We start from the raw sequence: 23,385 nt of genomic DNA, 5'->3' as shown, positions 1-23,385 counted from the left end.
CTCCCTTCACCCTCCCCCCATTAAGTGACCCGGGAAGGGGTCCAGCTGACCAATCCCAGCCTGCTGGTGGTCCTGCCCAGTTGGGTTGGTGCCATCCAATGAGGGCAGGGGGTGTTCAGTGGGGCCCTGCACAGGAGCCAATATTTCAAGCAGGCCGCATTGCCTGGCAACCTGGACCCCTTCCAGCAACACGTGCCCAGCCTAGGCTCAAGGTCATCTGTTTATCATCAGATGGGCACGAATTGGCTTTTGTTGGGGGCACAAAAGGGGCAGAGCGTGATGAAATCAGACTGTCCAAACAGGCCGTGAGAGGGTGGTATGTATGCAGTAAGTCAGTAATTTTTTAAACCCCAGCAAAACAGAAGCAGAGGAAGGAGGGAAGGTATGGAAGAGCCATTGCCTAGGCAGAAATGGGGGTGGGTGGGCAGGGGGATTGCCTGGCATGAAACCGCAGAGAGAAAGGCTGGACCCCCCAGCCAGGGAGTAGGAGTGATATAAATGCAGTAAGTAAATAAATACTCAGTGTCTTGTTTTCATTGGTAGGAAAATTAACATGCGCTTGCAGGGGGAGGCTGGTTCAGATTGACAACTCATGGAGCTGGCAATTAAACTTTACCCTGAGGACACTGTGGCTCAGCCTTTCGCTCCTCCCAGGGCCATCCTACTATCAGTCTTGGAGGACTTGCCAAGCAAAAAAACGGTTTCTCTTTAATTATGCCTTGGGCTCATTAACATTCCACGGCTTTTTAAATGTGTTTGCGTGATGGGGGAGGGGGTTACCGGTTGGTCTTTGTTTTGGTTCTTTTTTATTAGGTATTTTGTGTTCTCGCTTTGTATTTTCATGTTGTGAACTGCCCTGTGATCTTCAGATAAAAGGTGATATAATAATAATAATAATAATAATAATAATAATAATATAGTGGTACCTCGGGTTACATACGCTTCAGGTTACATACGCTTCAGGTTCCAGACTCTGCTAACTCAGAAATAGTACCTCGGGTTAAGAACTTTGCTTCAGGATGAGAACAGAAATCGTGCTCAGGCGGCGCGGCGGCAGCAGGAGGCCCCATTATCTAAAGTTGTGCTTCAGGTTAAGAACAGTTTCAGGTTAAGAACAGACCTCCGGAACGAATTAAGTACTTAGCCCGAGGTACCACTGTAGTTATTTGTTGATGATCAGGGGGTATATTATTATTTATTAATTAAATTTCTATAACACCTTTCACCCAAGGATCACAGGGCAGGGTGTGTGTGGGGGCATTTATATTTATATTTATTTATACAACTTTATTACGGGACGCAGGTGGCGCTGTGGGTTAAAGCCTCAGCGCCTAGGGCTTGCCGATCGAAAGGTCGGCGGTTCGAATCCCTGCGGCGGGGTGCGCTCCCGCTGCTCGGTCCCAGCGCCTGCCAACCTAGCAGTTCGAAAGCACCTCCGGGTGCAAGTAGATAAATAGGGACCGCTTACCAGCGGGAAGGTAAACGGCGTTTCCGTGTGCGGCTCTGGCTCGCCAGAGCAGCGATGTCGCGCTGGCCACGTGACCCGGAAGTGTCTCCAGACAGCGCTGGCCCCTGGCCTCTTAAGTGAGATGGGCGCACAACCCCAGAGTCTGTCAAGACTGGCCCGTACGGGCAGGGGTACCTTTACCTTTTTATACAACTTTATTACAAGACAGAAAGGCAGGAACTGGGGACCTGTGCTGAATGAGGAGAACTTCCTTGCCCTAATAGTACCCAGGGGCTATGTGCACAAACTGTCCCCACACTTATCGAGGTTTCCTTCTGTGTGAATGAGATCTAGAAGGCTGCCTTGGGGAATCTTTTTCAGGTATTCCATGCCTCCTCCTGCATACTGTGGTGAAATTGTTGCGGTGCTGGTTCATTATCTGACAGTTGTTTATTCCTAGGGTTGATCCGAAACATTTGTACAAATTGCACTGGCATGCATTTGCTCGTTTTCCACAATTTGTTCCTCTTCCACAAGTCCCAGTGAGGGGCAGTGGCAATAAAGCCTTTTGGTGTTCAAGAGTTTACCACGCATGGACTGCACACTTTGAAATGGGCTCTGCCATTATAAGGACAAAAGGGTGTTTTTCCTTTCTTTAAAGAAAGCTGAGATTTCTAGAATCCTTATTTCCATGCCTGACACTACATTATATGATAGATGTTTACGCTCCTGATTATAGAGTTGTAGAGCTGGAAGGGACCCTAGGTAAAGGTAAAGGTAAAGGTAAAGGTACCCCTGCCCGTACGGGCCAGTCTTGACAGACTCTGGGGTTGTGCGCCCATCTCACTTAAGAGGCCAGGGGCCAGCGCTGTCCGGAGACACTTCCGGGTCACGTGGCCAGCGTGACATCGCTGCTCTGGCGAGCCAGAGCCGCACACGGAAATGCCGTTTACCTTCCCGCTGGTAAGCGGTCCCTATTTATCTACTTGCACCCGGAGGTGCTTTCGAACTGCTAGGTTGGCAGGCGCTGGGACCGAGCAGCGGGAGCGCACCCCGCCGCAGGGATTCGAACCGCCGACCTTTCAATCGGCAAGTCCTAGGCGCTGAGGCTTTAACCCACAGCGCCACCTGCGTCCCCTGGAAGGGACCCTAAGGGTCATCTAATCCAAATTCAGGACAGGGACCCTGGCAGCTCTCCATCTAATTTAATGCAGCCCTCAGATTAAGGTCAAAAGCACCTTGTGAGCAATCAGTTCCTGAGCATTATATCTCTTCCTTTGCAGTCTTGCCAACTTTTGGACCTTGCCACATTCACTGCCAGTTTGGGGTCCACCTACTAGTGCAGGCATCCCCAACCTGCGGCCCTCCAGATGTTTTAGCCTACAACTCCCATGATCCCTAGCTAACAGGACCAGTGGTCAGCGGTGATGGGATATGTAGTCCAAAACATCTGGAGGGCCGAAGGTTGGGGATGCCTATACTAGTGGTATGTACAGCCTCTGCATGGAGTTGCCCAGGAGGGAATGCAGAAAATGTTGCCTACACTTCAATGAGGGGCAAATGAAGTTCTTCTGCTTGGGAAGGGTAGCCCATCTAGGAGAAGGAAAACTCTGACTCTAAACTTCTGCTGCTTTGTGGGATATCTTCGGGAAAAGAAAAGGAGTAAATTCCTAAACGCCTCGGTCCAGTATACCTGAAGGAGTGTCTCCACCTCCATCGTTCTGCCGGGACACAGAGGTCCAGCACCGAGGGCCTTCTGGCGGCTCCCTTGCTGCGAGAAGCCAAGTTACAGGGAACCAGGCAGAGGGCCTTCTCAGTAGTGGCACCTGCCCTGTGGAACGCCCTCCCACCAGATGTTAAAGAGAAAAATAACTACCAAACTTTTAGAAGACATCTGAAGGCAGCCCTGTTTAGGGAAGCTTTTAATGTTTAATAGGTTATTGTATTTTAGTGTTTTGTTGGAAGCCGTCCAGAGTGGCTGGGGAAACCCAGCCAGTTGGGCGGAGTATAAATAATAAATTATTATTATTATTATTATTATTATTATTATTATTACTACTACTACTACAAAAAATCTGGAGTGGAGTCCCTAAGACGGTTGGATGGTGCCTTGTACACCTCCTCCTGGCAACTCCTGCAGCCAAACTGGTGCCAAATGTATTGCTCTGCTTTCCTTTGGACTGAGGGCGGCGGTCTTGTCTGGACAGCCCAAGACCTCCAAACACACTGCCCAGACTTGCACCCCTTGGAGGTCACTTCAGTGCTTTTAACACAGCGGTTTGGCTTCACCCCCAGAGGCACACTCCATTGTCTCTCGAGGCAGACGGTTGCCACCACCTACAAAAGTGGCCTCCCTCCTCTCATGTGAACTTTCTGCACGAAGTAACCTGGGGTGGAGATGATGTTTGTTGGCAGGGATCTCCTGGGGCCTTCCTATCCCAGGAGCTCTTAAGATGTGGTGGCAACCTTCTAGCTCAGGCTTCCTCAAACTCGTCCCTCCAGCTGTTTTTAGCCTACAACTCCCATGATCCTTAGCTAGCAGGACCAGTGGTCAGGGATGATGGGAACTGTAGTCTCCAAACATCTGGAGGGCTGAGTTTGAGGAAGTCTGTCCTAGCTGGCCGTGCTCCTGCTGGTGCATTGTTGCCTAACAGCTTTGACACTCAAAGGAGTGCGAGAGATGGGGTCATTGCAGACTGTGCATCCTCTGGTCCCAATTCTCCCCTTTCCAGTGGGCCCTTTTGCAGGCTCAGAATTTCCAGGCCCCTTCATACATTACAAGAGCCAAGAGACGGACCCGAAAGAATAAACCAAAATCTATAAAGCTGGGGCCCTGAATCCTCTCTGTGCTTTGGGATTTTAAAAGCTGGCAAGTTTGCACTGATTCCAGCTCACCAGCTTTAGCCCAAGGTTGGTGTTCTCAAGTTCCTCTGATCAGCAAGTGCCGTCTGATAAGCAGGAATTGGCGTCCACAGTGATTGGATTTCTTTGCCAGAGGGTATTTAGGATTCCTTCTGCTTTTGCACAAAAAGAACAGAAAAATAGCTTTAGGACTTCATCCCGGTGTCAGTGTATGGCTGTGCAAGGGAAATTCCTTTCTCTAGCCCAGGGGTCAAGACCCTCAGGCTTTGTGTCCAGGCCTGCGTGAGGGCTTTTCAGGCCAGTCAGCACCAGCCTTGCTTGGGTGCTTTTGCCTGGCTGGAGTGTGTTCTTGTAACTGTGATTGTGCTTCTAGTTTCCTGTATGGAGAAGGGCAGGGCAGAGGCCAGTGTGATGAGCAGAGAAACCTCTGGCTTTCGTATGGCTAGAATGCAGCTCTTGCTTCACTGGTGAGAGTTCCATCCAGAGTATTGCCTCAGGAGGGAAGGCAGCCCTTGGGCCGGAAGATGTTTCCCTAAGCCTCCTCACATTCAAAGTGCTGGTTTTGGCCTATGAAGCCTTAAATGGCTCAGGACTGTAATACCTCAAGGACCACCTCTTTCCCTAGGAACCTACCCGGACCCTGAGATCAACTTCTGAGGCCCTCCTTTCTGTGCCTCCTCCACAAGAGGTCCGGAGGGTGGCAAAATGAGAACAGGGCCTTCTCTGCAGTGGCTCCCTGTCTGTGGAGTGCTCTCCTCAGGGAAGTTTGCCTGGCACCTTCATTATACACCTTTAGGCGCCAGGCAAAAACATTCCTTTTTAATCAGGCCTTTGGTTGACCTGATCAACATCCTATGCTCTTTTAAAATGCGGCTCTTTTTTAGGGGGGTGTTATTGAGTTATTGTTTTTATTTTATATAGTGTGATCTTTTCTGTGAACCACCCTGAGACCTCCGGGTATAGGGCAGTATATAAATTCAATCAACAAACAAACAAACAAACAAATCATTATACACCTTTAGGCGCCCGGCAAAAATGTTCCCGGTATAGGGCGTGGTGACCCACAGAAGCCAAGTGAAAGGCTCTGGCAGGTGCGTATGAGGGTGTTAGGACATGAGAGCTGCTGTTCCAGGCAAGAACTTACAGAACGAGTAACCCCGAGCTAAGCGCTTGTGAACTCACTTCGCCTCTGCTTTGTTTTGCACATTCAGCAGGCTGTGCGGGAGAGTCAACAAACAAGGTTCTTTGTCTTCCAACACACACCATCTTTCATCTTCCAACATACAACCCAGCAGTAGCAGGGTTTGCTTGTTCCCGCCGGAGAGAGAGAGAGGTGTGTGTTGGCTGCACTCCCAAACGCACTTACTAGAGAGTAAGCGCCACTGAACAGAGTAGGACTGACTTCTGAGTAAACATGCACTGTTGGCGATGTCCCTGAAGAGGCCAGGTTGACGCAGCCAGGACTTCTCTGGAAGGATAACTTCCTGAATTGTGTCAACAGCCCCTGAGGCTCCCATTTCCTCATCTTCCTTCTTGCTCCCCGCCCTGCTTCAGGAGCATGGCAAGCCACTGAATGCTTGAGAAAGCAAAGCCATGGCCATAGAGATCCCTGTGCATCTTTTGGCTTTTTGCTGTCTGGGTATGGGATTCGTGTGTGTGTGTGTGTGTGTGTGTGTGTGTTGCGGATGACTCTGGGGTTGCAGCGCTCATCTTGCTTTACTGGCCAAGGGAGCCAATGTTTGTCTGTAGACAGTTTTTCTGGGTCATGTGGCCAGCATGACTAAGCCACTTCTTGCAAAACCAGATCAGCGCACGGAAACGCCGTTTACCTTCCCACCGGAGCAGTACCTATTTATCTACTTTCACTTTGACGTGCTTTCAAGCTGCTAGGTTGGCAGGAGCTGGGACCGAACAACAGGAGCTCACCCCATCACGGGGATTCGAACCGCGGACCTTCCGATCGGCAAGCCCTAGTCTCAGTGGTTTATTGAAACATCCTTAAAATATCAATGACTTCCCTTCTTCGCTTTCCATTTTGCATACCATAAAACCCTGCATATTGTACATAAACCAAACCGTTCAGTACTCCATTTTGACATCCATCCAAACTTATTTACGCTGTTGAGTTTATCTTCATGCTGCCAACGTTTTCAAGTGTGCACAATTTCCCCCCATATATTCAATAAACATTTTCCAGTCTTAGGCTATGGGGTTCTAATCTGCAGTCAATCGCCGGGCAAAGAAAACAAAACAGCAGAGCTCGATTGTTCCTGGGTCTCCCTCTCAGTGGACTTTTGCCTTTAGCAGAACTGATTGGACGAGCTCCACCCTCGCCCATCCCAGATGAAAAGAGGATGACTGGATAAATGGTTGTGTTTGGCTTCCTCCCAGGACCTCTTAGCTGCCTCTCTGCCTGGCCCTCTGCCAAGTCAGACATTAACACGCTCACTGCAATCCATCAGTCCTTGCTGGTTCCAGGCTTCCTCTTGTTTGTGGCTACAGGGCAGCTGGTGTGTTTGCTCCATTGTTTTCCAAAATGGGTTTCCAGCGACTTGCCAGATGTGGGTCCTTCTGCCAGGGGTGTGTCCTGTGCCTGCCCCATTGAAGTGAGCAGGATTTGTAACGTTCTAAGCCACAGTAAGGCTCCGCAGCCTTTTAGTATCCCCCCAACTAGTCCTTGAAGCAGTTTGTCTGAGTCTTTGGTTTATTCTTTATCTCTTAGCATGACTGTCCCCTGAACTGGAAGGAGAGGTAAGCGCTGCCAGTGGAGTTGCCTGCCCCCCCCCCCCGGCTTTGTTTAATCCTGGTTATTTCTCACCAGGTTCCCCCATACCCCATCTGGGCTTATTTTGCCTCCTGCTAACTGTCAGACTTGGGTGCTGCTGGAGAACCAAATTGCTTCTCCCAGCCTTCTCCACATCTTCACTTTCCCTTAGGGAGGGGGTGTAGGTGGGAACGGGTATATCTTTGTGTTGTCCCACCTGAATCTGAGTCTCTGATCGGGAGAAAAAGGAGGGAGGGGTGTACACTGCTGCTTCCTGGCCAGAACAAATAGATTTCATATGGCAGGGTGAATGCTTTCTTATTTCACTTCAAATTGAGTTCATGCACTGCGTCTCTAAACTGACCACAAGCCATGTGTGGAAGTCTGCCACGATCTTAGGGAGGCAACTTCTCTTTTATTAATATAATTTTTAATTAAATTTTCTGTTTTACAATTTAGAATATTCATTTAAGCAACCTTAAAATATCGATGATTTCCCTTCATTTCTTTCCATGGTTCATTTTGCATAACATAAATCCCTGCACGTTTTACATAAAAGAAACCATTCAGTATTCCATTGTTACATCCACCAAAACTTATTTACACTGTTGAATTTATCTTAATGCTGCCAACATTTTCAAGTGTACACAATTTCCTCCCCATTTATTCAATAAACGTTTTCCAGTCTTCTTTAAATGTATGTTCTTCTTGTTCTCTTATTCTATATGTTTAGGTCCACAAGCTGCACATATTCCATCAGTTTAAGTTGCCATTTTTCTTTAGTTGGGACCTTGCTCGTTTTCCATTTTTGGGCTAACGAAACACGGGCCACAGTAATGGCATACATAAACAACCTTTTTTGACACATGGGAATAGGGAGACAACCTCTCTGCACTCATTAGCATAGGTGTGCATCCGCTGTCCAGAAAGAACTTATTGCATCCTGTTTTACACCACTTATGTTTTTTGCCCATTGTCTGTTTAATCCTGCAATATTACTTTATACTACCAGTCAGCAGTAGCTGGGTGGTGCCTCAGTCCTCTGCATTGTATGAGCCCCCACTGTTTTCAGTATGGCTTCCCCCTAGCCAAGCGTTCATAGACTTGCAGTCTAAATAGCAGTGGCCACATCCATGCTGAGTTAGATTTGTGTTGCTTTTACTATGTGGGTGGGGCATCATCGAGATTTCTGAAAAAATGAGCTGCTGCTTCTTGTCTGGCCCTCCGTGCCTGCGCTGAGCAAGTCCCAACAAACACCTGAAGGCAAGTTTGAGGATTCCCCATTCCTTAATGGTTATTCTTCCTATAATACGATTGTGGGTGGTTCCTGCACTACAATAGTAATTGTCTCCCACTTGGTGACATGGTCTATGGAAGCTGCATATTCATGCTTTGACCTTCCGGCAGAAGCTGGGCTCTGTATGAAACCCCTGTTTCGCACTGCCAGCTGAGGATGTTGTTTTCCTGTTGCCTCATCTGAGCAATGTGGTTTAACCCTTGGCTATTCCTGTGTCTTTCTGCTGCCTGAGGCTAGCGCAGCTACACTCCTTAGAGCTTCTGTCCACCTCCTCTGTCTCTTTTTGAGGCTGGCTCCAGAGGAGAAAAGAGGTTTCTGTGTGTCTTGGAGCAGGAGCAGTCTGCCGATGCTGCAATCCCTGGGCATGAAGCAACTGCGCCTCAGGCTCTCGCTATTGTGAAACATGCCAGAAGGAGAACATGACCCTGCTCTTGCACCGGGAAGCCGGCTAAAGACACAGTGCGCGACTTCTGCTGGCTGGCCTGTTGATCAGGGAAGAGGAGCAAGAATGGACCATTCCTGAAAGCTCAGCTTTAATGCAAAATCTACTGGGGGGGAGGCAAGTTCCCCACAAGTTGTGGTCAGGGGAACTGCCTGAGGAGCTTCTCTTGTAGGCTGGCTGCCTTGTCGAATACCAGTATTTGTTGTTTGTTTGCCTCCACGTCACAGGACAGGTAAGTGCTTTGTGTGTGTGCGTGCACATGTGCGCATCATGTTCCCCCAGAGTGGGAGAGCAGGGTTCTTATGTGACTGCTGAGGAAGGCACACTTGGTGACTATTGATCTCCAGATTCCTGTGGGTCAGTAGGCACATGGTGTTGGCTCCCACTGTGCAGCCCTCGCCACCTTGTCTTGTCTTTGTGGCTCTGTGCATTGTCTTATGTGGAGTCTTCTTCTTTGGCGATCCCTCGTAGCCTAGTAAGAGTGTCTTCCATAAACACAGTTTTAACAGTGAGTCTATAAGTGACTGTGGAGGCCAGTTCTGGATCCACATGTCCTTTCACAGTGGGGACATAGGTTTCCGGGCAGGAGTTGATCACAGTGAGGATTTGCCAAGTGTGCCTTCCTCTTGGCACGTTTCTCCCTTTCGTCCCAAGTTTGAGTGTCTTCAAAGTCCATGACACCTTTGGTAAAGGCTGTTTTCCAGTTGGAGCCCTCGCAGGCCAATGTTTCGCAGGCCAGTTGTCAGTGTCTATACTACATGTTTTTTAGCTTTGCCTAGAGTCTTTAAACCTCTTTTGTTGACCACCAGCATTACGCTTTCCACTTTTAAGTTCGGAATAGAGTAGCTGCTTTGGAAGACGATCTACATATATATGTGGCCACTGGTGTTACCTGAGCATTCAGGTGCAGGAGAACTCTGCAAATGGCAAATCCTCACCTTCACTGAGAAGGGCTTTAATACATTTGGAAGGGATTAGGTATCTGAAGAAGTGTGCGTGCATACGAAAGCTCATACCAATAACAAACTTAGTTGGTCTCTAAGGTGCTACTGGAAGGAATTTTTTTATTAGGTTTCATCTTGTTCATCTTCGTCTGGTCTAGGCTTACCGCCAACCAGTTCAAAACTTCTCCTGCCTCTTGGAGTTCAGAAGTTGGAAGCAAGAGGGTGGGTGCTCGGTGCTCGGTGTCAATCATACGCATCGTCCTGGGGGGGATGGGAGTTGCCTTTCCAGCCACATTCTGGGTCCCAGAATTTTAACGTAGACCAGGGGCCGGGAACACTGGCATTCCCGATGCCGTGAGTTGCCACCCGACATCAGCCCCAGCCAGCATGGTCAATGGCTAAGGATGGTGGAGGTTCAAGCCCGCAGGTTCTTCATCCCGACATAGGGATTGAAAAGCACAGGACCTGAGATGAAATCTTGTGGCTCCCTCTAACCCAGCAGCTATGGAGCAGAGCAGCAGCCTTTCGGCATCAGCTTCTGGAATCTACACTGGGTACCTTCGGAGCCACTTCAAAATGGTAGACTCTAGCCCCATACCTGAGGTCATTGGGATCAAAAGCCACCAAGCGGTCCAGGAGTATCCTGCTTTTTGCGTATTATCTGCACATGGCCTGTTTTGTCATTGCATTTTGAGTGGCAAGTTTTTATTTATACTTTTCAATTTTATACAATTTCATTAGTTTTACAATCAATTTAACATTTCAAAGTTTGACTTCCTTCCCCCTCTTTCTGCAGTTCCTTAAATTATTTTTTTAATATCTTCTGCATATCCAAATTCATTTAATTTGCTCATTTATTCATCTATTTTAAATATATACTCTTATAAAACTGCATGTTGTTACAATAATCCTGCCAATGTTCTTATCTGTTTACAATTTATCTGTAAATATTCAATAAACCATTTCCATTCTTTTATAAGAAGCTTGTTATCTTGATTTTTTGTTGTTCCAGTAAGTTTCATCATTTCCACATATTGCCTAAGTTTCTGTATCCATTCTTCCTTTACTGGGACTTCTGCTTCTTTCCACTTTGGGGCAAGTAGCATTCTTGCTGCTGTAGTAGCATACGTAAATAAATTTCTGTACAATTTAGGTAGTTTTGTCCATAAAAATACCAAAAGAAAGATTTCTGGGTTTTTGGGGGGTTTTAAATAAAACTTATCCTTTTCAATTCATTGTATATCATTTCCCAGGAAATGGGAAATTGAGTGGCAAGGACTCTGTTTGGTCATGTTGCTAGTGTGAAAGGAATGAGATGCTGGTGACAATTGAAATTTTAAAAATGTGAAATGGTGTTTCAGCTTTGAGAGGCCTCTCTTCCCAGTTCTTCCTCCTCAGTAGCCTCAGAATGGGAAGGAAGGGAACTGTCTTTCATAATAATATAATAATAATTTATTATTTATACCCCGCCCATCTGGCTGGGCTTCCCCAGCCACTCTGGAAAGCTTCCAACAAAATATTAAAATACAGTAATGCATCAAACATTAAAAGCTTCCCTAAACAGGACTGCCTTCAGATGTCTTTTTAAAGTCTGGTAGTTGTTGTTCTCTTTGACATCTGGTGGGAGGGCATTCCACAGGGTGGGTGCCACTACCGAGAAGGCCCTCTGCCTGGTTCCCTGTAACTTGGCTTCTCACAATGAGGGAACCGCAAGAAGGCCCTCAGCGCTGGACATCACATTCTGGATTAGTTGTAGTTAGTCATGCTGGCCACATGACCCGGAAGCTGTACGCTGGCTCCCTCGGCCAATAAAGGGAGATGAGCGTCGCAACTCCAGAGTCGGTCACAACTGGACCTAATGGTCAGGGGTACCTTTACCTTTTGCCTCCGCTAACATCCGCCTTGTCTAACGTCCATTCCGGCGAACGTCCGCAGCAAACCTGGAAGTACCAGAACGGGTTACTTCCAGGTTTGCCGCATGTGCAGAAGTGCTAAATCGCGCTACGTGCACGTGCGCAGGCATGGCGCTTTGCCCTGCGTCCTTTTCAGCTAGCGACCGGGGCTCCGGAATGGATCCTGGCCGCAAAACGAGGTACGACTGTATAGAAATTTATGTATACTACTGCAGCAACAAGAATGCTACTTGCCCAAAAGTGGAAAGAAGCAGAAGTCCCAGCAAAGGAAGAATGGATATGAAAACTTGTGGAATATGCAGAAATGGCGAAACTTACCAGAAGAGTAAGAAATCCAGACAACAAACCTTTTGTAAAAGAATGGAAATGGTTTATTGAATATCTACAGATCAATTGCAAACAGATAAGAACATTGGCAGGATTAATGTAATAACCTGCAGTTTTATATGAGTATATATTTGCAATAGATAAATAAGCAGAAGATATTGAAAAAATAAATTTAAGGAACTGCAGAAGAGAGGGGGAAGGAAGTCAAATTTTGAAATGTTAACTTGATTGTAAAACTAATGAAATGTATAAATTTGAAAAATATAAATAAAAAACCTTTTTTAAAAAATATAAATGTGTGAGCGGACTCTCACTCCAAACCCTGCCCCTCTGTTATGTGCTCAAATCTTCTCCAGAGAGATTTGGGGGAGCATAGGAGATGGGAGGATCAGGGGAAAGTCTCGTAGTACAAGCAGTTTTTTCACTTGTGCAAATGCTTCTTGGTGCTATGTTGAACACAGCCCAATGTTCCATAAAGAACAAATATTTTTGTAAATGATATTTCAATACTTCTTTGGCAAGGCATGCTTGCAGATCATTCAGAGGTTCATCATGCTCCCTATGAAACCATTCTTCTCTTAACGTAGAAAAACGACTCATCTTTCTCTCGTGAAAAGTTGGAGGTCATGAAACCAATTTTTTTACATATGTGTCGCCCATCATGACCCACAGGCTAGACAGAATATTGGCAACCTAAAATCAAGCCATATCCTTCTCTTGAAAGATCCCAGCCTAGAGGTTTGTAAAATAATGTCTTGGATGAATGAGGGTGTACAGAGGCTCTTACTCCCTGGAAAACCATAGTGGTGTCTGCCGTAGAACCACCACTATTGACAGGCCCACCTCGATTCCTCTCCCACTAACCGTACACGACTTGAAGCCCAGTTACATGAAAAACACACATTTTATATTGTCCTGGGTGCTATATAAAATTTCTCTCTTGTATGCAGGGTCCTTAATGCACTGGGCCTGGAAGCGAAATCGATAGCCGTCATGGGGCAGAGTGAATCAGAGCCACAGGAGGAGCAAGAGGTAACGCCAAGAACAGGCTAGAGCTGTTCTGCTTTCCCACCTGCAATTTGCCCATCCATCCTTTTTGCAGCTTTCCTTTATCCCTGTTAAGTTTCTGTTGCCGTACAGAGAAACAGCTTTGCTTCTAGACGGAGACGTTATTTTTGCTTGTTGGTTGGCTCTGTTATTTGAAGGCCTTGGGAATTAATGGGACCCTAGTTAATTAATTAATGGGATGCGGTTGGCACTGTGTGTTAAACCACAGAGCCTAGGGCTTGCTGATCAGAAGGTCGGTGGTTCGAATCCCTGCGACAGGGTGAGCTCCCGTTGCTTGGTCCCTGCTCCTGCCAACCTAGCAGTTCAAAAGCACACCAGTGCAAGTAGATAAATAGGTACTGCTCCGGCAGGAAGGTAAACAGCGTTTCTGTGCGCTGCTGTGGTTCACCAGAAGCGGCTTAGTCATGCTGGCCACATGACCCAGAAGCTGTACGCCAGCTCCCTAGGCCAGTAAAGCGAGATGAGCGCCGCAACACCAGAGTCGTCCGTATGTGGACCTAACCGTCAGGGGTCCCTTTACCTATTAGTATCTGTCAAAGGAACATTTCTTGTGTGAGCTGAATGGAAACTTGGGCATGACTGCTTGAAACATAATCTTTTTTATATAATAATTTTTATTAGTTTTCAATTATAGTCCAATAATAGCCTCATTATAACAATGCCAAATTATAATACAGTTACTAATACCAATCATTCAAATACCAAATTATATAATTTAGATGGCCCCCCCCATGTGCTAGAACTGATGGTGTGATGATTTTCTTTATTTCTGCGTTCCAAAATCTTATTAATTTCTGTTACATTCCAGTCAAAATAATAATTCCATATACAGCAACTGCAATATTAATAACATATTTGTGTTCACACATTAAATGATTTATGAAGCTACAAGTGAGGCACTCTAACTATATCCTTGAAACACCCGCCACAACCTGGCCTATACCCACTGCCCCAGGAAGCCCTCTAATCTCTTTCCCCCTCCTCTGTGTTGGAGTCCTCCATCCTTGATCCTGCCCTTCAGTGTCTGCTGTGTTCTCTCCCACTGCAGGATGCAACCCTGACCGCTGTACTTTCCAACGTCAAGCTCTTTGTGGCAGATCAGCTGCAGGCCAGCATGGTGAGTAGAAAGGGGACAGACACCACTTTTGGGGGGTCTGCCTCAGGGAGGTATGCGATGGGTGCTGCCACCTGTGGCACACCTGTACAAAACCACCTCCTAGCAGAGACACCAGGAAAGCTAGGTCTGTGTTTCCTGCTGCCAGGGACAGACACCTCTTTGCATGGGTGTCAAACTAAGTGGGGAAGGACACACACTGCTAGAGGGTGGGTTGTGTAATTCTGAGGAAAGGGATCTGTTTCTTCAGTCCTTCAGAAAGCAGATTCCGGGCTTCACCTCCCCACCTTATAAGGTGGATGTGGGAACTGTCACCATATTTGCTCTTGCACGATAAAAGCAAAGTGCCATGCCTTTGTTTGCTTGTTTTATCTTGCTTCTCTGAGCAAGTTGGTGACCCAACCATTAACGCCTAATCGAAGTCCAGTATAAAAGCAGCCAATAAAAATACCATAATCTCAGAGTAAGCCACTTGAAGCACCTCAGAAAACAGCCCTGGAATAAGCCAGATTTATTTATTTATTGAAATATTTTTTTATTTGATTTTACACATATAAAATTATAGCAATACAACCATACACATCAACGGTTGAGAGATTCCTCTGAATCTCTGGACTTCCCACCTTCCCCCTCCATGGATCCCATTATCAAACCTTCTCTACTACATCTTTTTCAATAGTCCATCTTTGGTAAAACTCCATTGTCTCCATAGTTCTTACTACATTACAAGTGTTATTGCAACCCTGCTAGTGTTTTCATCTGCTTACAGTGGTCTCCAAGATAAGGAATAAGCCAGATTTAAACACACTTCAATCAGCAACATCTATCACTGAGAATTCAAAGCCTGTCAAAGCAGTAGAGTCTCGGGTACCTTCCTATAAGCAGGATGAGAAGAAGATCTCTGAATGGGGGGGGGGGGGTGTCCCACAGTGTTGGCTTGCTATACACACAGCAGCTAGATTCTGTGTGCCGAGACGGGCGCCAGAGGCTTGTTTCATTGCATTTACCAGCAGCGTCAAGAAAACAGACTCGCCTCATTGGAGGCTAAAATTATGCCCGTTTAGTCACAAAATTATTATCCTGCTATTGCATTTTAAAGGCAGTAAAGAGGTTTGGACTGGTGAGCTTCGCAATCCGTGTGGCTTCCTAAGGCCAGTCGCATTCTGGCTCTCCAGGGCAGGTGGATGTTAAAAGCAATTATCTCACACACCCAAACCCACTTTACCTATAAATTCCAGTGATGGGCAAACCCCTGGGGCCACACCCACGACAGATAATTGACAGCTGCCTGTTCAAGGTTGGAATCTTCTATGCATCGACCTAGAACAGTAGAGCCTCTTGGGCTGTGTTTCTGCACAAAGGAACGGGGCTGTCCTGAGTGACTCCCACAGTAAAGTGAATCAACGGCCGGGCACAGAATGCCAGCCTGCCACTTTCCCAGCAGGCCATAACCCACACGTCAATTGGGCGCTAACCCTTCCCCACAGGTGCTGGGTGTCATGATAGGAGTCGGTCTCTCTGTGCTGCTTGTTGCCGCCTTGATCCTGGTGCTGATCCGCCGGTTCCGCCTTCAGAGTAAGTTCCTATGGGGCTGTGGGAAGTGGGCGCGCCATGCCAGTGGGCAGCTTTTTTGCCAAGGTGGGGCCGGGCCAGACCGGGCCTGCTGACCTGACCTGATCTTTGGTCTCCTCCTTCCTCCCTTCCCTGCAGAGGTCCAGGCCCAGGAACAACCCAAATATCGGTTTCGCAAGCGGGACAAAGTGTTGTTCTACGGGAGGAAGATAATGCGCAAGGTAATTGGAGGAAAGGGACAGGACCCACTTTTTGTGTGTGTGTGTGTGTGTGTGTGTGTGTGTGTGTGTGTGGCATGGAATGGTTGTGCTGGAGTGGTAGAACGACTTCTTTGAGATGAATTGGTTGACTTGGGAATGGGGAATTATGCGGCGTCTCAGCGAATGGCTTTTATGCATCCCAAAGCTCAGTTGGGGTTGGTCTGTCTGGGTCGGTCACCGTGACTCTGGCCCTTCTGCTATTGCTTATAATTTTTATTAAATTTTCTGTTTTCCAATTTATAGCCCCACCTTGGATCCTGAACGCCTTGCGAGTCAAACGTTTTGGCTCTCAAACGCCGCAAACCTGGAAGAGAGTGTTCCGGTTTGCAAACATTCTTTGGAACCCAAACATCGAACGGGGCTTCCGATTGGCTGCAGGAGCTTCCTGCGGCCAATCAGAAGCCGTGCCTTGGTTTCCGAATGTTTTGGAAGTCGAATGGACTTCAGGAACGGATTACGTTTGACTTCCAAGCTACGACTGTACTCATTTTTACATCCTTAAAATATCAGTGACTTCCCTTCTTCTCTTTCCATGGTTCATATTACATATCATAAATTCCTTCATATTTTACAGAAACGATACAATTCATTATTCCATTATTACACCCATCATAACTTATTTACATTGCTGAATTTATCTTAACGCTGTCAGCGTTTTCAACTGTACACTGTTATTTCCCATCTATTAAATAAACATTTTCCAATCTTCTCTAAACGCCTGTTCTTCTTGTTCTCTTATTCTATATGTTAAGTCTGCTAGCTGCTCGTACTCTGTCAACTAAAGTTGCCACTCTTCTTTGGTTGGGACCTTGCTCATTTTCCATTTTGGGGCTAACAAAACTCGTGCCACAGTAGTGGCTTATATAAATGACCCTTTTTGACAGCTAGGAATTTCAGTCTGCTTATTCAGGAAAATATCTTGGACAGTCAAGGCTTTGGCAGGTGTGGGAGTAGGGACTGTTGAGGGTGTTTGTGTGGCTGGGCCAGGATATTCCCTTCCTGTTGATATTTGTCATGTGGTTCCCAAGAGGAGAAGCTGATATGTAATTGTAATGGTTCTAGGGGTTGATTGTGCGTAAGTCGTCGCCACACCTGGCTGGGTTACCTGGGTGAACCCTTTCTGTCCGGACAGCCACTCACCCGTGGCTGCCTCAATCGCTGGCAGAATCCGTCAGTGGGCGTTTCTTGAACTTCTTCCAGCAAAGAAGCTCTTTGACGCCTAGTCTCCGCCTACTCTCCCTGCGCGGAAGTCTTCTGCGCAGGGAGGGTGTGGGCAGCGGAGGACCCGTGCTCTCCCCGCTGGTCTCCGGCGAGGAGTCATGGAGCCCCCTCGCCGATTCCCCCATCTGCCCCCCTTCTCCACTGGTGCTACACTGATTTCCTTCCCCAGCAGATGGGCTGCCTCTCTCCCTCCTGGGACGCTCTCCGGCATCCCTCTGGAGCCCTCCCTCCTCCTCTGGCTCCGATGGCAGTTCCCTGACAGTAATGCATGGCTCTTGGGAGGGTAACCTGCAGCCTTTGTTGAGGTGCCTTAATCCTGGCTAGTAAATGCGTAACAAAAGACCAGCAGCAGGTATATAGGGCTGGGTGGCTGCAGGGTTCCTCCTTCCACTTACCACATTTCCTTTCTTGCTAGGTTTCTCAATCCACTTCCTCTCTGGTTGACACCACCATGTCTGCTTCCCGTCCGCGCATGAAGAAGAAGCTCAAGATGTTGAACATTGCCAAAAAGTGAGTCGGTCAGCTAGAGCAGAAAGCATGCAAATGTCAGGGAAAGAGGCATAGGCAAACTCGGCTTTCCAGATGTTTTGGGACTACAGTTCCCATCATCCCTGACCACTGGCCCTGCTAGCTAGGGATCATGGCAGCCAAAAACATCTGGAGGGCTGAGTTTGCCTATGCCTGGTCTAGCTGCTGCATTCTGGATTATGTGTAGTTTCCAGGTCACCTTCAAAGGTAGCCCAACATAGAGCGCATTGCAGTATCCAAGCGGGAGATAACTAGAGCATGCACCACTCTGGTGAGACAGTCTGCAAGCAGGTAGGTAACCTGTACAAAGGCACAAATTGGGTCCTTCTTCGGACATGCCTCTGTATCCCTTCAAGTTCTGCATCTTTGCTCCCTTCACCTGTGAGGACTAGAAACTTGAAGAGAGATAGAGAGAGCATGCTTCATGAGCCTTGAAACTTGCAAAGTTGTTTATTCCTAAGTGGGCACAGTGAACTCGGGGCAGAATAGCGATATAGAAATGAAACAGAGGACCCGGTGTGAGGGAGGGAGTCAATCAGTGCCTCTTTCAGGCCTTTAAAACTGTGGAACGCCCTCCCATCAGATGTCAAGGAAATAAGCAGCTATCCTATTTTTAAAAGACATCTGAAGCCGGCCCTGTTTAGGGAAGTTTTTAATATGTAATGTTGTATTGTTTTAAACACTCAATTTGGAGCTGCCCAGAGTGGCTGGGGAAACTCAGCCAGATGGGCGGGGTATAAATAAAAAAATATTTTATATATATAGTCATACCTTGGGTTACAGATGCTTCAGGTTGTGTGTTTTCGCGTTGCGCACCACGCCGAACCCAGAAGTACCGGAACGGGTTGCTTCCGGATTTTGGTGCATGTGCAGAAGTGCTAAATCGCGATCCGCACGTGCGCAGATGTGGCGCTGCGGGTTGCGAACACTGCGAGTTGCAGATGTGCCTCCTGCATGGATCACATTCGCAACCCGAGCATCCACTGTAGAGGGAAGGAGGGAGTCTCTGTCTTTATTTGCAAGAACAAGAAGCTGGTTGGTTGGTTGGTTGGTTGGCTTCCTTCCATCCCTCTGAGGAACCTCCGCCTTTTCCTCCCTCCGCACAGGATCCTGCGTATCAAGAAGGAGCTGCCCACCCTTCAGCTGAAGGAGCCGCCCCCCTCTGTCCTGGAGGCTGATCTCACAGAGTTTGACGTGGCCAACTCTCACCTGCCCTCCGAAGTGCTCTACATGCTGAAGAATGTGCGGTACGTGCCGGGGTTTCAGGTTGTGACCTGGATAGGAGGTCAAGGGGGAAGCCGCAGGAAGTACCTGGGCAGCTGGCAGTGCCATGGAACAGAGCGTGCCTCTGCTTTGCCACAGAGTCAGGATCCTGTTGCCAGGCCACAACCCTTCACCAGAATGCAGGAAGCCAGATGATGATACAGTTAACAAAATTAATAAGAATATGATGGCGGTGGGGAAGGCGATGCTTTTGCATGCATGCTTCAAGCGGGAGAGAGGCCGTTTTTCAGCTTTTGCCAAAACGCTTCCCAATTTGAGGCTGCTGAACAGGCAACTTGGTGCCCTCCTCATATTGTGGACAACTCCCATCAGCCTCAGCCAGCAAGGGATTATGGGAGTTGTAGTCCGAAAAATCTGGAGGCCACCATCTTGGCTACCCCTGAAGTAACAGCTACATCTCCAGCTTTCAAGTTTCCCTGCATTGTTTTCCTTGGCGTAGATTTGAGCAGTGTCGGTTCCACACAACATTTGGGGCGGCCGTTTACTAGCTTCTGCCATTCTTCTTCTTGCTGTGTCTGATACTCTCAAGAGAATCCAACGAACTGGTTTTTAGAACAGTACACAGAAATGCCTGTCGGGGAAGGGAGGGAATTCAAGCAAATTGGATTGCTGTGTGTGGGGAATAACAAGAATTAATGTTCCGAACAAGTGGCCTTTGTGCACATTCACCACACCTCATAGAGGATGTGCATATAGCCTCACCCTGAAGAGGAAATTGTCCCTGGGGAACAGGTTGCTAAATCCTCTCCCCAGCTCCTTAGCTTTGCTGCTGCTAATGCTGTCCTTATGGGTTCTGCAGCCAGCCCAAGGCAAATAGCCAACATTGTTATTAGTATTAGTAGTAGTAGTAGTATATTACCCTATACCTGCAGATCTCAAGGTGGTTCTTAATGCAAAATCACAGTATAAAAACACAAAATATGTAATAAAAACAAAAACAACCCAATAATTCGCCTTGTCCACAACAAATTTTAAAACAAATTTCAAATCAGCCAGAGGCCTAGTTGAAGAGGCATGTTTTTGCCTGGTGTCTAAAGGTGTATAATGAAGGCGCCAGGCAAACTTCCCTGGGGAGAGCATTCCACAGACGGGAGCCACTGCAGAGAAGGCCCGTTCTCGTGTTGCCACCCTCTGGACCTCTCGTGAAGGAGGCGCACGACGAAGGGCCTCAGAAGTTGATCTCAGGGTCCTGGTAGGTTCATATGGAAAGAGGCGGTCCCTGAGGTATTGTGACCCTGAGCCATTTAAGGCTTTATAGGTCAAAACCGGCACTTTGAATTGGGCCCGGAAACTAATCGGTGGCCAGGGCAGTCAGACCGGTATCGGTGTAATATGCTCAAACCGTCTTGCTCCGATCAGCAACTGAATCCTGATGTTTCTGAACTAGCTGATGTTTCTGAACCCTCTTCAGGGACATGGCATGGTGCAAGGAGCGTGTTGTGGTGATGGCGCCCTTTTCCTTCCTCGCAGGGTGCTAGGCCACTTTGAGAAGCCTTTGTTCCTGGAGCTGTGCAAGCACATGACCTTCCAGCAGTGCCAGCAAGGCGAGTACGTTTTTCGCCCAGGTCAGCCCGACACCAGCATCTACGTGGTCCAAGATGGAAAGCTGGAGCTCTTCCTGTCTGAGCAGGTGAGGGCAGCGGGGAGCTCAGTTGGGCAACACCAGGAAACTCCATGGGGACGATTCCACAGCCGTGCATGGCTATGCGGCTCAGAGAGCAAGAGTTGGGCATGGCCTGGCGTTCATCGCGGCAAGGAACAAACAGAGCTGCACAAGACCCATTGGCACAGTTGCATGCAGCTCTCGTTCGTTTCAGTGGGGCTTGTGCAGGAGACCTTGATTGTGGTTCCTGCAAAGGATGACGTAGTCCCCTAGTTGGCTTTGAGCGCGGCTAGCCAATTGCAAATCTCTTTGTTTGGCTAAAGAAGGCAGAGTCCCTACCAGAAAAGAATGGCAGATTAAGTTGATGGAAAATGCCAAATTGGCAAAAATGACTGGAAGAATTAGAAATCGGGAAGACCAACATTTCAATAAGGAATGGGGAACATTTATCATTTATCTTAAAAACCATTGTAAACAGTTAAAATTGTTAGCCTGACTGCAATAACACTTGTACAGTTGTACCTTGGAAGTCGAACGGAGTCCGTTCGACTTCCGAAATGTTCGGAAAGCAAGGTGTGGCTTCCGTTTGGTTTCCAATTGCGCAGGTGCACCGGAAACAATAGCAGAAGCTGCACTGGACATTTGGCTTCCCAAAAAACATCCAAAAACCAGAACACTCACTTCTGGTTTTTGATCATTTGGGAGCCAGCATGTTCGACTCCCAAGGTGTTCGGGAGCCGAGGTACAACTGTAGTTTAATGTTGAATTTTGGACAGAATGGAGATGTAAAAGATTTGGATTATTATAAAAGATTCAGGAGGAAATGATTAACAATAGGACCCACAGAGGGGAGGAGGGAAGTCCAGGAGATTCCTTGGAGTCTTGTTATATATTGGATATGTGATTGTAAAACTTTGATTTGAAAACCAAATAAACAATTGTTTAAAAAATAAATAAATCTCTTTGTTTGATTCAGGATGGGAAAGAGACCCTTGTGAAGGAGGTCTTTCCGGGTGACAGCGTACACAGCCTCCTCAGCATCCTGGACGTCATCACGGTAGGATCCTTGTCCTCCTCAACTTGTTAGAATCCTAGATACGGAAGGGGCCTGCGGAGCCATCTACTCTGGCCCCTTCCTCCACGCAGGGTCTGCAATGCAGGATGCAACCACAGCATCCCAGACTTCCAGGGGAGGAGAGCCCACCCCTTCCTGAGGCAAGTCTGTTCCCCTGTCAGACAACTCTTGCGGTTACGCCTAAATCTGTTTCCTTGCCATTTCCACCATGTGGCTCAAGGCTCCACATTCTTCTAGTTGTGGGCTCCAGCCTCATTGCTCCTTCTGCCTCCTATGCCACTCCCTCCCCTGGCTTGCCCCACGGGATGAGCTAAAGGTAGGGACTGATCCCTAGGCTAGCAGCAGCCGAGGCACCATGATCTCTTCTGTGTCATGAAATTGGTGGAGCAGAAGGATCCAGATCTGTTTAAGTCCAGGGGTGCTGACCCATGAAGGTGCTGCAGCTGTTGCTAGGCTCCACCTCCCATTATCCATGTCCATTGGCTGTGCTGGCTAGGGTTGGAGTTGGAGTCCAACAACGCCCGGTGTTGGAGAGAGCTAGTGTGGTGTAGTGGTTAAGAGCGGTGGACTCGTAATCTGGTGAACCGGGTTCACTTCCCCGCTCCTCCACATGCAGCTGCTCTGTGACCTTGGGCCAATCACACTTCTTTGAAGTCTCTCAGCCCTACTCACCTCACAGAGTGTTTGTTGTGGGGAGAAATGGAAAGGAGAATGTTAGCCGCTTTGAGACTCCTTCGGGTAGTGATAAAGCGGGATATCAAATCCAAACTCTTCTTCTTCTCTTCTTCCCATCATCCATGACCATTGGCCGTGCTGGCTAGGGTTGGAGTTGGAGTCCAACAATGCTTGGTGGGCCCCCACAAGTTCCTCTCCCCCCTGCCACTTCCCCGTTTTAAGTGTCTGCCTGTTGATATTTTCACCCCCTCCCATTGCAAGAATCTCCTGATCTGATGTTTTGAGAAAGGAGGGGGCGGAAACTACTCTTCTCTTCTTCCGCTCCTGCCTGACTCTGTGTGTGGAGAGAGTCTTATCTATGTAGTGACTAGATGGCTGAGTGGGAGCTGTAACACTCATGCAAGCCAGTTCTTTATTTTGTAGTAAAGGTAAAGGTACCCCTGCCCGTACGGGCCAGTCTTGACAGACTCTGGGGTTGTGCGCCCATCTCACTTAAGAGGCCAGGGGCCAGCGCTGTCCGGAGACACTTCCGGGTCACGTGGCCAGCGTGACATCGCTGCTCTGGCGAGCCAGAGCTGCACACGGAAACGCCGTTTACCTTCCCGCTGGTAAGCGGTCCCTATTTATCTACTTGCACCCGGAGGTGCTTTCGAATTGCTAGGTTGGCAGGCGCTGGGACCGAGCAGCGGGAGCGCACCCCGCCGCAGGGATTCGAACCGCCGACCTTTCGATCGGCAAGCCCTAGGCGCTGAGGCTTAGTTATTCTTCACAGCTAGCTTCCATGTTATTTATACTCTGCTGAGTCTGAGTCTGAGTCACAATGCACAGTTGTGAGTCCAGTGCCCCGAGACCTGCTTTCCAGGATTGGAGGGTCTCTGAAAGTGCTCCAGTCGCCTAGCCCAGTTGGGGCAGAACCAGTTATTGAGCCCAGTCGCTGACATCGGTTGAAAGGCGTACTGATACTGCCTTCTGACAAAAAAGGCATGGTT

The 23,385-nt window shown here is 48.0% G+C and overlaps 1 protein-coding gene across 3 annotated transcripts in view; it reads left to right on the top strand.

The window, feature by feature from the left end:
• The first annotated feature begins 483 nt into the window (after positions 1 to 483).
• The window catches only part of PNPLA6 (patatin like domain 6, lysophospholipase), an 89,287-nt gene continuing 66,385 nt past the window's right edge, over positions 484 to 23,385 (top strand). For 2 of the 3 annotated variants that reach the window (XM_079959145.1, XM_079959143.1), the window contains exons 1-9: positions 484 to 503; positions 12,947 to 13,028; positions 14,113 to 14,181; positions 15,666 to 15,753; positions 15,889 to 15,971; positions 17,647 to 17,741; positions 18,866 to 19,006; positions 20,514 to 20,673; positions 21,623 to 21,703. In XM_079959145.1, the coding sequence (XP_079815271.1) occupies positions 499 to 503; positions 12,947 to 13,028; positions 14,113 to 14,181; positions 15,666 to 15,753; positions 15,889 to 15,971; positions 17,647 to 17,741; positions 18,866 to 19,006; positions 20,514 to 20,673; positions 21,623 to 21,703 (804 nt within the window). In that variant the 5' untranslated portion in view covers positions 484 to 498. Of the gene's footprint in view, positions 504 to 8,606; positions 9,045 to 12,946; positions 13,029 to 14,112; positions 14,182 to 15,665; positions 15,754 to 15,888; positions 15,972 to 17,646; positions 17,742 to 18,865; positions 19,007 to 20,513; positions 20,674 to 21,622; positions 21,704 to 23,385 lie in introns of those variants that run through there. The other variant, XM_079959144.1, reaches the window with a different exon arrangement.

Source organism: Podarcis cretensis (assembly GCF_951804945.1).
Source record: "Podarcis cretensis genome assembly, chromosome: 17".
Lineage (NCBI taxonomy): Eukaryota > Metazoa > Chordata > Lepidosauria > Squamata > Lacertidae > Podarcis > Podarcis cretensis.
The sequence above is the reverse complement of the archived record's forward strand: the minus strand, read 5'-3'. Positions and strand labels throughout refer to the sequence as shown.